Source organism: Rhyacophila brunnea, unplaced genomic scaffold (genome assembly GCF_057557595.1).
Source record: "Rhyacophila brunnea isolate RB1 unplaced genomic scaffold, BYU_Rbru_1.0 scaffold_1, whole genome shotgun sequence".
NCBI lineage: Eukaryota > Metazoa > Arthropoda > Insecta > Trichoptera > Rhyacophilidae > Rhyacophila > Rhyacophila brunnea.
In genome coordinates, this window is record NW_028232751.1 from 14,069,442 (window position 1) to 14,087,358 (window position 17,917).

Here is a 17,917-nt window from a genome sequence, read left to right on the forward strand (position 1 = left end):
AAAGATTGCATTTATCAATATTGAATTCTTATTTGTTATGCCTGCCCCAATCTAATATATTATCTATATCCAGTTGGATCTGACGACAATCGTCCAAGGTGACAACTTCCAAAAAGAGCTTCAAGTCATCAGCGAACAACAAAAACATAGCATTTTTATTACCAATGCTATGTCATTTATAAAAATCGTGAACAGCAATGGTCCTAAGTTTGAGCCCTGAGGGATACCAGAAAATGTGTAAAAGGTCTGTGTCTGATAAAGGCCGTACGATACGTATTGCTGACGGTTCCTAAAATAACTCCCGAATAGCTTCAAATATTGATTCGACAATCCAATAAGTTGGAGTTTTTCCATCAGGATGTCATGATCGACTTTGTCAAATGCTTTTGAGAAGTCATTGTAAGAACAGAATTCTTACCAAATTTAAGTGGATTTTTCCAGAGCTTGGAGCGGAGCTCGGAGCAGGAGCATGGAGCAGTGGAACAATGGGGTTTTACCCAGAGCACCGAAAATTTGTAGTGGTCCATTGCTCCGGATAATTTTATTATTAATTTTTCGTCTTAAAATTAAATAAAAATATTATATTGGACACTTTGCAACACTGGAATTATTTGAAATACAGCAACACTGCCAAGTGATAAATAACCTCACTTTTTTTGACAGAAGAGGAAGATAATGAAAGAGCGATTTGCTGTCGAAAATTTTGTTTAATAGAGTTAATAATGAAAATGATAAACCTGATTTACATTGAAAACTACGTATTTTTTTAATTTTTTAACAATAATTGTATACATAATATAATGCCTATTAAAACTTTTTACCCATAGCAGAGCCCTGGAGAGCAGCTGGAGCAAGTATTAGGTCCCGGAGCGGAACTGGAGCAGAGCAACTCAAAAAAGGGTATACACCAACCCTCTGGTTTTTTCTCTATATCTTTCCTATTTAATCTTGACATCTCCATGTTTGTCCACAGTCTTCGATCAACGAATAATAATTATCGTATCAGAGGTAATAACTTGTAACAATAAACTATTGCAATATCCTATGCATTATTATATAGCTAACTATTCAAATTAAAGAGGAATCAAAATAATGAGACATTGTGGTTTAATTTTACTTTTATTAATCTTGATGTTCATAACGCTTTAAACAGTATTGTTATAATATGAATGTAGTAATTGAAATTATAAATGTTTTTTAAAATCGTTTATACATTTTTGTTTTGTACTAATTTCAATAAGTCGCTAAGCGAAATGAAACAAATCTTTAATACAATATATAACTAACTACTCACAATAATAAAATGAATGCATTAAATACATCTCTCACTGAAGCATATTATGACTTTGGTTCATATAATAGTTATTATGTAAACTTTCATTGCATTGTGACAATAATAATATTATAACAGTTACTATAAATGGCTTGAAATTTTAATCACTTTAGACACAATAATAATATACAATAAATAAAAATATCTATTTGGTACAGATATTAATTGTAGATTTGGACGGATAATTTAAAACTAATATTGTAGAAATAGACTTTCTTAACTTAAAAGTGTATTAGGTATAATGTTTAAATAAACTTAGCAAGAAGGTGTAGAAATTATGATTTGTCGATGTTCTGATGAAGAAGATGTAAAACAACATGACTTTTTCAGAGCACCAATATTACAATAGCTTAAAGCAGCGATTTCCAAACTTTCCAAAGTGGGGGCCCAATTCAGGATGTGGGGCCCATGATACAATCCATTTGTCAATGAACGATGATGAATTTCGGTTGATAGAATTATCATGCGATAATTCATTGAAACAAAAATCCTAGTTCAATTTTGATTGAATCGAAGTGAAGAAATAACATAATACTTTGCCAAGAAAAGCAATGCAAGTTGTAAGTAAAGTAGGTACTGCTATACCATTCGCAACATCATATTTTTATGCGAAACGGGATTTTCTGCATTAGCTGCAATGAAATCCAAATATCGACCACGTTTATTAGAAAAAGAGTACTTTGTGATAAGAAACGAGCACAACCATCGCATGAAAAACAAATTAATTTAAAAATGAATATACTTAATAAAGCACTTGGTAAAATCTTGTTTATTTTTATAATTGATTAAGTTTTTTTTCTTTGTTGTATTAAGTTGTAAATTTTTGGCTATTTAAAAAGGTGTCTGTATTATTTAATGAAATAAAGGGGGGGAGGCGCCAAGATTAGATTTTTTTAAAGGTAGTAACATAATGTTTGGAAACCACTGGCTTAAAGTATGGTATCCTTATGAAATAAAATTGCATTGTGATACTTAATTTCAATGAGTCACGGATGACAAATCTTCGCGTGGTATTCTGTCAAAAGCAATTTTGTCATTGCTTGCCGGCTTTAATTTATGATCAGCCGAATTATCTTGTATGAACTTAAGCAATCCTGAATGCTCAACTTTATCAGATGACTTTATTGACGTGGGTTGAGGAATACCTACGTTAACATCAGGCTTAATGCTTTTGTCAAGTGTTTCGATTATTTTTTCTGATTTATCTTCAACTGCATCTTTATTCCTCTTGTAAAAATTTTGGAAGGTACTCAATAAATCATCATCTTTATCCGATATCTTGATCGGATCTTTAGTCGGTGTTTCAGGAGGATCAGAACTAACTGAATCAATACGATGAAGGGCGGCTCCAGCAGATTTCCTCCTAATCTTCAAATCATTCGGACTTATCTGTGTTTCATGTTGAAGAAACGAGTTTGAAAAGAATGTATCTGACTTGAAATTTGGGTCACTCTCGGGATTTTTAAAAGGATAACACTTTTTATCATATCCATAGACTCCATCGGATCCTCTTCTCCCTAACGCAGACGCATTCTTCAATTCTTGAATATTGGGTGGGAAAGGATTCTCTGCTTTTGCTTCGAAGAAGTCATCAATACTCTCCCGTCTTCCATCTGATCGCTTCATGTCGATCAACGGCGTATTGTGAGGAATCGGAGATATATTTCTCTTGGTGACTTCATCAACTTCTTCAATAGTAGCTGGGAGAAGTATCTCATTCGTTAATATTTGCGCTAGGTTTGTCGTCGGTGCTTCAAGTCTACTACGGGGTACAAGTGGTGATGTTTTGACACCTTCATGCTCTAAGATTTCCATATTCCATTCATCTAACCCTTCCCAAGAATCGTCACTTTCACTGCTAAAATCCTCTTGATGCTGTAGTCTTTCCAAGAGCTGTTTCGGTGGAAGCTGACCAAAACTTTTACACCTCATAACATAATTCTCAAGCCGGGCTGCAGTGGCTGCCGAGAGAGATATTTTGCTTTCAGTCGGCAAAGATATAACAGAAATATGGCGTTTCGGTTTCTTTTTTGAGTTGATAGATTTTGGAATAGGAGATTTAGACTGTTTGGATTTTACTGTGAGCTCTTCATAGTTTGGTAGAGATACGGTTGACAAGTTTTTGGGTCTTACCGGAGGTATAATTTTCGTAGTATTGTGTTCATGTCTAGAATGCACTGTTGGATTAATCTTAGAATGTATTGGTGAATCAGTTTTTGGGTGTATATGTTGGGGAGGTTTGGGTTTGATTATTTCATTGTGGATAATCTTCCCATTCACAATATTTGTGACATGGCTGTGGGTTCCGTCACAAATATGAACAGGTTCTTTTTTGGGAATTATTATCTCTTCTTCGACCGATACTTGTTTTGTTAACAACTTTTCACTTATTTTTTCTGCTGGCTTAATCATAATTGGAATAATTTTTTCCACCGGTATATTTTCCATCTTCACTCTGTGTTTTCTTGGCGGTGGAATAGGTGTTGTAACACTATTGTTTTTGTTCATGATCTTCCGTGCTGATTTATCCGGCACATGTAGTGCCACATCCGTCCATTCCAGTGCGCCGGGTTTAGTTGCATTGTCTGGCACATCTTGCTTTCCCACAATCTGTTTTCTGTGTAGAAATAAAAATATCAATTACTGTTTGCAAATATTTATTTATGTAACTAACACATTCTATCAATAAGAAGACAAACTATTATTTTTGCTAGTAAACTAAACTTATGGGCGGCATTCACAGAGTGGAGGTTATTAAGATACCTTTTTTCCTAAGAATGGTTATTAGACATTCGCCCAACACATCGGGTCCTTGCACTGGATCATTGAAACCTTGCACATTAAAAAAACAGCCTGTGATGTTTACCAGATAAAAGTTAACTACATCACCATTTATGTTTCATTCCGCCAGTATATGAATTTGTCTTGATAGATGTTGTATGAAGTATTGGTCGTTAGCCATTTGCGAAATACATTGGGTCAATGCCATGGGTCTAAACACACATTTTGATTTAAAAATAACATATTAATTTGATCATATAAATTATTAAGGTGTTTATCAAGCAGATCCCACATCTGACCAATTCATATATTGTTTTTTTGTTGTGTATGTCATTCAGACCAAGGACCCAATGTGTTGGGCGAATGACTAATAACCATTCCTCTTTTAAACGGTGTGTTAATATAACCTTCACTCTATGGAGGCAGGCCCGTATGTCCTGTTTAGGGACGAAAATTGGAATTTTCTTACAGTAAATTTAAATCACAATAGAAATTTGCAGAAATTTGCAAATAGAAACCTGAATTTGATCAATCCGTTAATGCTAAAAGGGCTGATCAGTTTTCAAAATAATCTCAAACTGAAATCCACATGTCACAGATTAACTGATCAACGCATTCATTGTATGCAATATGAAAACACAGATCAGTTATAAATTGGAATTGTAAAGACTGAGATATTCGACATTTTAAAAATATTTTTAATTACTCACTCTACTGTACTTTTTTCACCGTCAGGTTGTTGCTGATTACTCGGACAAATCTGTAATCAAAGATAAATTTCTTGTTACTACCAAACAAATAATAAATTTTCATACTACATAATTATACTGTGGGTAGGCAGTAGAATCGATCCTTCAAAATGATAAAAAGGACACGTTTTTACTATAGTTCTTGTAATTAATTATTCAAGGCGGTTGTATCTCTGACAAATAAATAAAGGGAACAAGTCGTCAGCTGAATGCAGAACTATTCTAACTTACATTTGAAATATTTTACAAGAGAACTAGCTAGAATTCAATCTGCTATGTGTAATGACTAGGACGCTGACTCCCATCACGTTCCGTTATACATGTGAATCCATATTGTATATATTCGTCTGACCACTTTCTTTTTTTGCTCGACATAGTTAGTATGACGAGATTAAGAAGGAGATTAAGAAAGAAATCAAACGACGTACCATCACAACAGTCACAAGTCGACTACTGAGCGCACCAGATTCTCTGCAGCACAGATAGGCCAAGCAATGTTGCGTGATCACCTGCAGCCAATGATGGCCAAGCGGGGTGTCTCATCACGAATCATATGAGTCAGGTGTGTGTCTTGACCTCCGCCGAACCCCTGAGACTGACTCACAGAACCCCTGGGGTTCGATCGAACCCAGGTTAAGAACCACTGGACTAGGCTTAGGATTCTTAGGTATTTAAATATTTTTTTTGAGCGGTCCCACAACAAAATATCAAAAATATCTATCCGTTTCAGACAATTTTGAAACATTTAAGCCCTATTTGTTAGCACCTATTTTTAAATATTTTTGGATAATTACATATTTTTACATATTCTAGGTTTAAGCACATATTTTTACATAAACACAAAATTTCAATGTTCCTGGACTAATTGGAATAAAAATAAGTACAAAATTAAATTTATGTAGTATTTTAAATAAAAATACTGGACTTCAAATGGTGCAGAATATTAATACTTTGGACGCGGAAGACGCACACGGTGCGTAATGACCAGGCGGCCGATCGATGTAATTAACGTGCATTTTAAAGGGGGCAATTAAAATCTCATTATCTATTCAGCAGCGAAAGCGTTAAAGCTGTTTTGGAAAATCCATCAGATGTTTCAATTTTTTCTACTTCAGAAATAGTTTCATTTACATACACAATAATAACATCTGTAGAATTGGAAAGAAGTTTTTCCATGTATAAAAATTTTCTAAGATCAAATCGTCAAAGATTCACTTTCGAAAATTTGAAGAATAATTTTATTATTTATTGTAATAAAGCATTTTCTGTTTGTGAATGAATAATAAATAAAACTGTTGAAATATATTTGTTTTATGAAATTTTAATCACATATTTTCCAATTATATCTACATATTTTAGGTACCTATAATTCATTTTTTAGCACCTAAAAATCCTAAGCCTAGTAATGACATACATCTAATGTAATCATTAGCCTTAGTATCCGTTTTTCGCTTCGTTCTACCCCTTCGCTCTACCCCTCTCGGCATTCACTAATACGCAGGACCATTGTCAATATGAAACCTGTAGAATTCTTGATTTGTTTTGTCCACCTGGAGGGAGCTCTTCCTTGTCCTTATTGTCAGTCCAATATGGACATAAAAATGTAGCCTTGCAAGGTTTATGTTAAACGTTAATTTAATTCTTCAACACCTATATTGAGCAGTTAACTAAATATATTATTATGTTATTGTAAACTAATGTAAACCTATAATGATCGTTGTTTCGTGTTAGATATTTGAAAATATTATGAAATCTTGTTACCTGATAGCTACATAGCTTTTTCCCACTTTCTTTTTTATGTCTGCCAAGTAACCCTCCCATTGTGACGTCTTATGTTACACCTGGAAAAGAAAAATTACGAAATTAATTCATTATCAACAAATAGGTGCCCGGCTTCCCTTGATAAAAAGTGTTTAGAAACACCGTCCTACAATTTTATGCCATACAAACAAGTAAAATATAAATGAGCTGTCAATTGCTGGAGAATATAAGTATTTCCCGTTTGGAATATAACTTGTACATTCGGTACCTATTCATGATTTGCAATAAAATGTTTAGTAAAAATATGTATTTGGGGCTTGCCGGCTTACCGGGTTTTCTCACAATGTCTGGCCAAGACAATCTGACCCTGCCTGAGAAGATAACAGATGGTCAATAGTAAAGCGTTTTAAATTTATTGGACCCAAAACATGACATAGCATGAAAGAAACAGGACAAAGAGAGTAGAAAATCGAGTAGAACTGAAGAGTCTGCTAGGACCGGGTAAGATTCAGGTTGAATTGTCATAACATTTAATACTCGGTCAATGTTCAAGTAATCAGCACCTTATTCACTATGGTATTTTTTCTCCCACTTCATTCATTATGGCTTCATTCATATACTTCAAGTAGGCTGTGATCTAGATATTATTCAGTATCAAAACTACAAGCGATCGCCATTCGTCAACTAAAACACATGTATTATAATATTTGGCTGAGGTTATGTTAAAAATAATTGATATTTGCTTCCGTAAAACCTGAAAAGTTTGTTATAAATCAATTCTATTCTCTTACTGTACAAAGAGTCTACTGCGCGACAGTAATAGGACTACGCCTCAGTTTAAAATGCGTGGATTCACACCATTTTTTCCCCTCACTCTTGTAGTGATGCAATATAAATCAAGTAATATGACGAAGTCATGCGAGCTTCCTCGTGGTTAATTTGAAAACTACTTTAACCTAAACTGTAAAAGAAGTAATGATAGGAATGATTAACATTTCCCTTTTAGAATGTCATATCAACGTTAAACTTGATATTCCAGCTAAATCTATTATCTACCTATACTCTACAGTTACAGTTACAGATAACTTTTCTGTCCACATTAAAATCAAGGCAGCAAATATCTGACCTATTAATTATGTTTAAAACCGTAAATTTTATTTACTCTGAATTGTTGAGTATGATCCAGTTTTGTGTCCCTATAAAATATTGCGTCCTTTTTCACATTGATTTCTTTAAAGCCAACATCTCTGTTTATTCTGCAATACTAATAGTTTATTCTTTTCCAAATAGTTCTTCTATTGACATGTTCAATACCTCCATTCAGGCACTGCATTAAATGATTTTTTTCCTGGTGTTTATTCTGGTGTCGCTTTTATGTTATTGTACTTGTTGTTTTTATATTTCAAATTAAATATAAATTGTATTTTGTTGTTGTTAAACATATTTTCTTTCATAGGGTAATTAAGATAAATAAACAATACAGTTTTAATCATATAATATTATTTTCAGGACTCAATTCCTATGGATATATGGTGCAGTTGACCAAAATCTATCCCTTGATCAAGGCGTTGGACATCAGTATTATGGTAACTGTGCGGTTTATACACTTAAGACACCCGGTTTTCATGATATCAGGTGGAAGGAGAAAGAGTGGGGTTATAGCATTACTTAGTATAATTACGAAGATATTAAGCCACAAAATTTACCACACGATTACACAATAAAAAATACCTACACAATATTGTTACATAGTAGGTACTTTATTGATTAATTTTTGGGATTCTCTGTATATACAACATCTATGAAATACAATCCATCTTTGGCGCACAAGTCAGATGATTTACAGACTAAATCTGTGGACTTTTAAATCCGCAGACCACGTTTGTTGGATTTCAAACATGTTTGCTATTTTAATTGCTGAGTTGCCAGAATTCATCCGTCAACCACTACATAAGTTCGATTAAGTATGCAATCATTCGGACCTAAAAAAAACCTGAAGTAATCAATTGTTCTAAAAAAAATTATTAATTGATTTGTTAATTTATGTAATTAGAAAATGAGGGATTTAGCAATTATTTTTTTATTTGAATTTATGAAATTCTTAAAAGAAAACGTAAAATTTGTTTTCTTTTCACTCCTATATTATTTTATGCAAATCATGTCGACAACACAAAATTTCAGAATTATCGGAATACATTACAATATTTTTAACTATCACAACCAAGGCCCGAACAAAAACGAACCATAAGTGCGAGTGTGAAAGCATTCGGCACACTTATATCTCCGCAATATGCGTTAGAGTAAGATAGAATTTCTACGGCTGCATTAAATATTTTTTGTAAACGTTGCTGGTAAATATTGTTTTGAATGACTACATTCATTTAAAAACTGTGAGCTCGTATTGCTGAAATTTATTGTTTTTGTGTTAAATATAAAGTTAGTAGTAATTATTTTTAGTTAATTTAGTAGAAAATATGGTTAACTATGTTGTGTTTAAATTTGGTAGCCGTACTGAGAACCAATATGATGTGATGGCACATATAACATTTCATAGTTAAGTTGATAATAATAAAATTGACATTCTATGGTGTGTGAACAATTAATAGTCACTCTCTTTCCACAACTGTCAAAGCTGGACTCTTTTATCGGTTCATTGATCAGTACAAATACAACAGGACAAATCAGATGACTTTTGTTCTCAGACTTTTGGCTTGCCTATGGAGTGTCTGCATTACTCCACATTACAAGGCCCAGTGTGAATAATAAAAGTGGGCAAAAAATTATATTAGGTACCTACTTAGATATTAAAAATGTACCTAATATATCAGTGTATGGCGTGAATTTGTTTGATAAATCTAAAAACGTCAATTCTCAGGGCAGCTATTTGTATGTTTGACTTTCTGTGGTAAATCAGTTTAAGTAAGTATATTATGTTTTTCGATGTTTTTAAATTTTAGTAAAATGATTCTAAATTCATAACAAACAAAATTTAATCCTGATTTGTAACGGAAAACTAACCTTACAAATAACTGCCCTGAGAATTTATTGATGTAATTAGACTTAATATTATAATATTCATTCACGCCATACAACGTATATTTCGCGGGTGCTTATAATAATTTACAATGTAATATTATAAAAGTTTGATTTAATATCCACTTTATAAATCTCAATGAACCAAAATACGTTCTATAAGTCTGTTTATGATACCTATCATAGTACCTACTTATTTCATATTTGACATGGGGTCAAGTGGCTGTAATTCTGTTCACTTGCCGAATACTTAGTAACTGTACTTTACACTAAGTGTTCCCAAATTCTCTAGATATATGCATAATATTATATGAGATGAAGTGTTCATCACATTTGCAAATTTTAAGAAACATTGACTATAGACCAGTGGCGAAGACTCATTAAACGATTATTTTACCTTTATCATGAAAAATAGTTATAATAAAATTATAATAATAAAAATTAAAACCATTCACTATTATATGAGAAGAATGCCAGATGTTTTCTTTTCCAACCATGTCCGATCCTAATAGGATCATATTGGCCTCCACATAGTGAAGGTTTGTATTAACAGATTTTGTTTTTTTACGAGAAATCGATGTCAGCCATTTGCTCATCCTAGTAGGTCCATACTCTGATTCATACACAAATTGAAAAACAATATTAGTAATTGCCAGACCCAGGATTCGAACCTGGGACCCACAACGCCAAAGGCAATTAAATAAATAAATAATAGTATAGATATCACTACATAATGAATATTTTAATATTTTACATTGTTATTTTTGACAATTATTATATAAAATTATTGGGCAGAATTATTCTTACTTCTCCAAAGTGCGATGCTAGTTATTTTGATACAAATATGAGTGAAGATTACAGATCAATAATAATTCTATACCAGCTAGGCACTATATTTAGTGGTGTAGCTATCTCATCACAAGAGTATGCAAAACATTGGAGCACAGCCCTAAATCTATGTACGATAGTTTTTAATAAAATTTATATTATATAGTGTTGTACCAGTGGCGCACCCAGGATTTAATATTGGGGGGGCCCAAGGAGGAGAATGTAAATTAGTCCCATAGGCTCTTTTTCTTCTTCAGAGCCTAATTTCTCGTTTATCGGACTTTTTTCTATTGCACTCGGTGTACCAACACCATGGTCCCCACATCCTGAAACGGGCACTCAGGCTAGGATATTTGGCGGCCCCCCTACCTACCGCTAAGATTAAAGGCAGTGTGAAACACTAAATTAACGTTTTTCAAATTGTGTTTTAGTTCAAATCAAGGGTAGGTACTCATACAGTGAATTATTGGCGATTTTTAATACATCTACTTTAATAATGGAGCTGTCGAGTATCGACACATAATAATCAAATAATATATTGCACAATTATATAATTGAAAATCTTCAAAGCCATGAAGTATAATAGCGCCGCAGGCGACTTTTTTTACTATTAAAGCTAATTTATGATGTGTGTTCATCTCACTTATCTGGTCAACCTGACACGCCGGGCCCCCCACAGCCCGGGCCCCCAGGCTAGAGCCCTGTTAGCCCTTCCCAGCCATGACCTACACCACTCCGGAATCCGGGTGGACACTGAGAATCTTTTGACAGTTCCATTAGTGTTTCGAAATTTTTGTGTTAGAAATTAAAATCTAAGTATTTTTTCTAAAAAGGGTGCTGGAGAATTACAAATCATTTTTTTGCCGTGATTTTATTTTTCTAGGGCCCCCTGCCCCCCTCCCCCCCCTGGGTGCGCCACTGCACAAACCTACCCAACAGAACACAGCCTAATTTCTCGTTTATCGGACTTTTGTCTATTGCACTCGGAGTACACCACTCTGGAATTCGGGTGGACACCGAGAATTTTTTGACATTTTCACTAGAGATTGAGTTTCTAAAAAAACCCGACATTAGTGTTTCGAAATTTTTGTGTTAGAAATTAAAATCTAAGAATTTTTTTTCTTAAGAAAACCCTTGCACCTGCAAGTATTTGTGCCTTGTGTTATTGTTCTCAAAATAAATTGATGGTTTTACGTGACGAAATCAACTGAGATCAGACGTCATTATACGTTACTATATAAATAATATTTTTTTATTTGTATTAGCGGTCTGCAAAACGTTTCTCATATTTTCAGTGGTCCGCAGGTGTAAAAAGGTTGAGAAACACTTCCCAAGACACCTACTCACAGCTGGTCAAGTGAATTATTCAAATGAGACAGGTAGGTACTCACTATGGAGGGGCATTTGTTTTCGTCGCTGTTATTATGGGCCATTACGTCACTATTCTAATTTCTAAGACGACGACGTAATAATATCTTCCTTATCAAAATTTATTTCGCATTCCTATGTCCACATAATATTTAGAAAGGTGACGTAATAAAACTCGTGACATCACAAAATTCACAATATTATGGTTGATGGAGATCAAAATTGGACATATCCAGTCAGTGGCAAAGGGTTCGCTGACATTAACTTGAGCTCAGAAGAAAAACTAAATTATATAATATTAATTATTTATTTTAAAGATGCTGTATTCGGGAATGGATAATAAAACAAATTCACAAGTCATTCTTTAAATCGAATTATTCAAAATTATAAAGGAGACCAATCAATCCGTAATAGTAAACGTTATTTGTGGCGAAACAAAGTTATTACCTCATTAAAACACGACTGTTGTAATGTAGGTAGTGATTTTTTTAAGAATGTCGCAGTGAATATGCACCTACCCTAATAGTTGTTTGAGTAAACTTGTGAATCTATCTGCACAATTGTCCTGCGGTCAATTATTGTTTAAATTACGTGGTGAAGTATTTGTCACTAACAGTGGTGTAGTGCTAAATAAAACAGTCTGGGTGCGCTGATTAACTATAATATTTTAATACCACCTCTACCCGCTACATTTACCCAATACATAGTTTCATTTTATTATAATTACGATAAAATAAATATTTATCAAACTAAAATAATATAATAATGCATGTGCAATAGAGCTTACAAAAAATACCCCTAAAAATTACAATATAACTCATATACCGATACCCCATTTCAATAAGAAAACAAGTCAAAATTTCAGGGTTTTGAGTTAACAATTCAGTTAAAAAAAGAGTCAAAAATTTCTTTAGTAGGTATGTCATAAATTTGTAAAACCCTTTCTGAGATTTATCATTAATTCAGTTATATACTGAAAATTGTAGATTAATTTATTATTAAATTATAAAATGTCATTGTGCATGCTGAACCTAAACTAAAAATAAAAACATTTTCCTCAAAATCAAGGCTCAAATTAAAATGAGAATTTCTGCAAAAAAAAAAATCAAACGCCATTACCTTGAAACAATATTTTTTGAATTGTTTCCCTATTGAACTATGGTATCGATATATAATATTATTTTATAATATTTTTGGTGTTTTTTTTTTATTTTAATTATTATTTGGTGTATTTTTTATCTATCTAGCTAGGCCTACTCACTAAATTTATCTAAGGAAAGAAGCTTCTTTCTGTCAGTAATATTGAAAGAAATTTTTAATTTCCAATGGTGATAAATTTTAAACTGGATTTTTAACAATGTTGAGCAAGGATCAGGAGAAGGTAGAAGCCAGTCACCTCACCGGGAAAATGATTTGGATATGAAAATTAGATTGAGAGAAACCACGTAGTACCTGAGTACATAATAATATGTATCTATATTTTACCAAATAACATGCATGCCCATATCTTTATAAGACAATAATAATGAAATTAAACACGATTATAAAACAAAATATTAAAATATTTTAGTTTTCTTATAAGTCCTTCCACATTTCAACGTCTGCTAATTCTAAAACTCTGCATCAACGGGTTTGTGTGTCTGACCGATGATTTCTAAACCATGTTTGTACATAAGTCTTGGGTTTCCGGTTTTCAATAGGTGGACCATATAGGTTTATGAACATTAAATTGGAGACATGTTTTATTAATAATCTGGATCTATTGTCGGTTATTATTAAATTCATACAAATAAATCTTCTTTCACATTCGGCAGACTACACGGTATACTTTTAGACCACTTAATTAATTAACCTGTTTTAAATCCAGCGGAATACGTTTTTAATTTTACAATTTTATACAATTTATGTTACGCAAAATTTCCAAATCGTCTAGAAAAAAGTGTGGGAGCGCCGACCTCACTACACCACTGGTCACTAACCTAAAATTAACGTCAAAATAATAAAATATATTATGTACATGTGTGGACATAATATTATACGTATTAATAAATTAGTACATAAATATCATCATAATTCCACAAATCTGCCATTCTGCGGCTTATTCATCCGCTTCCCGTGTACGTGGGTTGTACAGCAATGATTCAAAAACTTTTTTTAATGGAGGAACCCGTATTTTTGTAAAATCTCGACGAACCCCCAGTTGGGTTCGGCAAAGGTAGAAAAAGAAACATTTTCACTTAACAACCACTTACTTGTTACATAGGTATATCTATAATATTATTATTTTTCATCAATTTGTGTTTATTTTAATTATTTTAAATAAAAACCATACCATGAATTCTTAACCCACCCAAACTTTCAAAATGCTTCATTGTGATTTTAAAATCATAATAATTGGTTAGGTATTGAAACGTTTTTACGAAATGTAAAAGACGTGGCAAAATTTAGCGAATTCTCGTCGCTCGGTTGGGAATCACTGGCATATAGACTCATAATTTGATTCATACGTGATAATGCGATGACAATACCTATATTATATTAAATATTAAATACGGCGTTTTAATAATACACATGAAAAAATAGTACCTCATCAAATATGTGTGTTGATTACGAATTTATTTAAAACCACAATATAAAACATTTTTTTTTTTTTGCTTGATGAAACTTACGAAAAGGTTTACTGTCAAACCGAGCTATGGATACTACGCTGGCTTTTATATATTTATGATCAATATGCCCTGGTAAATTATCATGAATAGAATAGAGCCACGCTTGAACAACACCACCAAATTATCCAACTTATAGAGTATAGACGTTGTTTTACCACAAAATATTGTTTTCAGCGACGAGGCTCATTTTTGGCTTAACGGGTCTGTTATTAAGCAAAAGTGACGCATTTGGGGTGAGATCATTCCAGAATAGACCCCACAGACTCCATTACATCCACAAAAATTCACCGTTTGGTGCTGTTTACACATTGGTAGCAGCATCGTACCATTTTTATTTCGAAGTGAACTTATTTATGAAATAAATATGAATGTGAAATACTATGAGTGTGAAACTGAAAATATTACTAAACATTATTGTTTAGATTACAAATTTATAGCCAAGCTGAATCTTATTTATAGAGACATTATAAACGAAAATCGCGATAATAAACCAATCTGAAATCAAATATCTTGAATTCGGAAATTTTCGAATCTATAAAATCATAAAAGTCGATAAGTAGCCTATCCAATATTGCAGAATCATATGTGTACGAAACTACACACTTCTATTAATTGCCAGCATCTGTCAAAAACCGGAAACATTTGTTTGCACTTTTTTTGCCAATCATCAGTAAAATGCATAAAGTATTAATAATGTATAAATATTTTCGAAAATAAACCCTGAAACTGGAATTTATTATAAATTAATGGGATGGGAAATCATTAAGTATTTGGATAAACAATCTACGTAAAATCGCAAACAATGCAAAATTTTCATCACAAGATTTATTTTTTATGGCTGCATAAAACTGCATTGCATTGGTATTTCACAAGGCTAAAATAAGTCGTATATCCAATGCACCATCATTATACAAAATATTTAGGTGAACAATCACAAAGTAAATACAATATGCAAAGCAAAACGTCAAGATGGGCCATCTCACAAACAATACAACACAGTAGCGCACCCAGGATTTAATATTGGGGGGGGGCCAAGGAGGAGATTGTAAATTAGTCCTATAGGCTCTTTTTCTTCTTCACAGCCTAATTTCTCGTTTATCGGTCTTTTGTCTATTGCACTCGGTGTACCTACACCATGGTCCCCACATCCTGAAACGGGCCCTCGGGCTAGGATATTTGGGGACCCCCCTACCTACCGCTAAGATTAAAGGCAGTGTGAAACACTACATTAACGTTTTTCAAATTATGTTTTAGTTCAAATTAAGGGTACTTATACAGTGAATTATTTGCGGTTTTAATACATCTACTTTAATAATGGTGCTGTCGAGTATCGACACATAATAATCAAAAAATATATTGCACAATTATATAAGTAATTGAAAATGTTCATGGCTATGAAGTATAATAGCGCGGCAGGCGACTTTTTTTACTATTAAAGCTAATTTATGATGTGTGTCTATCTCACTTATCTGGTCAACCCGACAAGCCGGGGCCCCCAGGCTAGAGCCCTGTCAGCCCTCCCCAGCCATGACCTACACCACTCCGTAATTCGGGTGGACACCGAGAATTTTTTGACAGTTCCATTAGGGATTGGGTTTCTAAAAAAACCTGACATTAGTGTTTCGAAATTTTTGTGTTAGAAATTAAAATCTAAGAAATTTTTGTAAAAAAGATGCTGGAGAATTATTACAAATCATTTTTTTGCCGTGTATTTATTTGTCTAATCCCAAAGGTATATTTTATTGGCTTTCAATTTCAGTGTTCAAAATCATTCTGATAATTTTCATTTTTGGGGGGTGCCAGGGCCCCTTGCTCCCCCCTGGGTGCGCCACTGATACAACACAGCCAACGCAAAACTAATTGACTCACTTTGAACTGATTTTCTGTTTTTGTTTTGAAAACGTTTAAGAACGCCTTCTTCTATAGACACGAAGCCTACATCTACGAAATTGAAAATGCAAAAAGGTTAACTGCAAGTCATTTCACGACGAAAATTTATCTGCAGCAAACTTTACAATCATGCTTTGAGATTTATTTGCCAGGCTGCATTGACATGAGAAAACGTTTCGCAGTAGGTAGTGTTTCAGTGTTTTATGGGTACAATGAAACGATTATTTAAATGACTAATCACAAAAACCCCATCCACTAGTAACGCAATTGCAAGACAATTAAAAACAGTTTACTTAATAAAAAAATACCATTTACACTACATAACTAGAGGAAAATGATGTTTTTAAATGCAAAACGAATGCCATGAGGTGGGGTATTATTAATATTATTATGCTAATCAATTTTAATTGAAATTTCAAATTACTCCAAAAAATACTAGAAAATAATACATCGCCTTTAGTAGGATTAAATACACATAGTACAAAGGATTTCAAGTGAAAAGCGCTTTATTTCCAAGAAAAATCAAAAATGCATTAGGTAATAGGCGCTATGAAAAATCACTAGTGTCGATTAAAACTATATTTCATTGATAAACAAGTATGTAATAAATAATAAACTAAAACCCTGCAACGAACAAAGTTAGAGCGAAAAATATATTTTATTGTTTATATATTTGTATTCATTAATTATAACACATTTAATAATTTAATACGGCCAAAAAAACATTATATTACACTCCCCATTATTACATCTTCTTATATTATATAAATATCTTATACCTACAATAGTTTGTATTATTTCAATAGCAGTTCACCAACCCCCTTAGTCCCCCTACATTTAAAGTGAATGGTTGTTACTGTTGTTACATACATGAATAAGTTTAATAAATCGCATTGCGCATGTAAAAAAATAAATTTTAAAATACCCAGCATATGTTAGCTATTTTTATATGTTGAATAATAATATATCAGGGAAATAAAACAGATTGAGAGTCGCAACAGAAAACAGTAATATAAGGTAAGAGATGGAACAAAATAGACTCGATCAAGTCTAATACAAAATTGTATTCGCTGTGCAAACCGGTTATAAACGTATATAAAAATATTAACCGGCGTTTCTAAAATATTTTAGGTCACGAAACATACTTCTTGGTGTGTGTTGTTCTGCTATACTTGATCGATTTTTTGTTATTAGACGGAGCGCAATTGGTAAAGAAGATAAATAATTATATACAATAATAATTATTGCTCAAGTTCTAATATATGTACGAAGATGACAGCGCAGTTTAATTAATTAAAATTTGGAGACTGCACTGGATAAAATCATGTTCACCGTATGAACAACAATGAAAAAGAATAGAGGATTAAGATTGGGATTTTTCCCATGGAAAACTGTCATATTAATTAGTCTCATACAGATCACCACTGTGTAGAAATAAACCAAGATATTTACAGACATTTTAAATTAATATTTTTTTACGCGTGGTACACCAATTTCACTGGCAG

At 32.8% G+C, this 17,917-nt stretch overlaps 1 protein-coding gene across 2 annotated transcripts in view; it reads right to left on the minus strand.

Moving 5' to 3' along the window:
• Nucleotides 1-690: 690 nt before the first annotated feature.
• Nucleotides 691-17,917, minus strand: part of LOC147079485 (uncharacterized) — a 52,993-nt gene continuing 35,766 nt past the window's right edge. The window contains exons 2-4 of one of the 2 annotated variants that reach the window (XM_085941482.1): nucleotides 6,625-6,704; nucleotides 4,825-4,874; nucleotides 691-3,950 (exon numbers count right to left, since the gene is read on the minus strand). In XM_085941482.1, coding sequence (XP_085797608.1) covers nucleotides 2,312-3,950; nucleotides 4,825-4,874; nucleotides 6,625-6,684 — 1,749 coding nt within the window. In that variant the 5' untranslated portion in view covers nucleotides 6,685-6,704 and the 3' untranslated portion in view covers nucleotides 691-2,311. The remainder of the gene's footprint in view (nucleotides 3,951-4,824; nucleotides 4,875-6,624; nucleotides 6,705-17,917) is intronic. The other variant, XM_085941485.1, reaches the window with a different exon arrangement.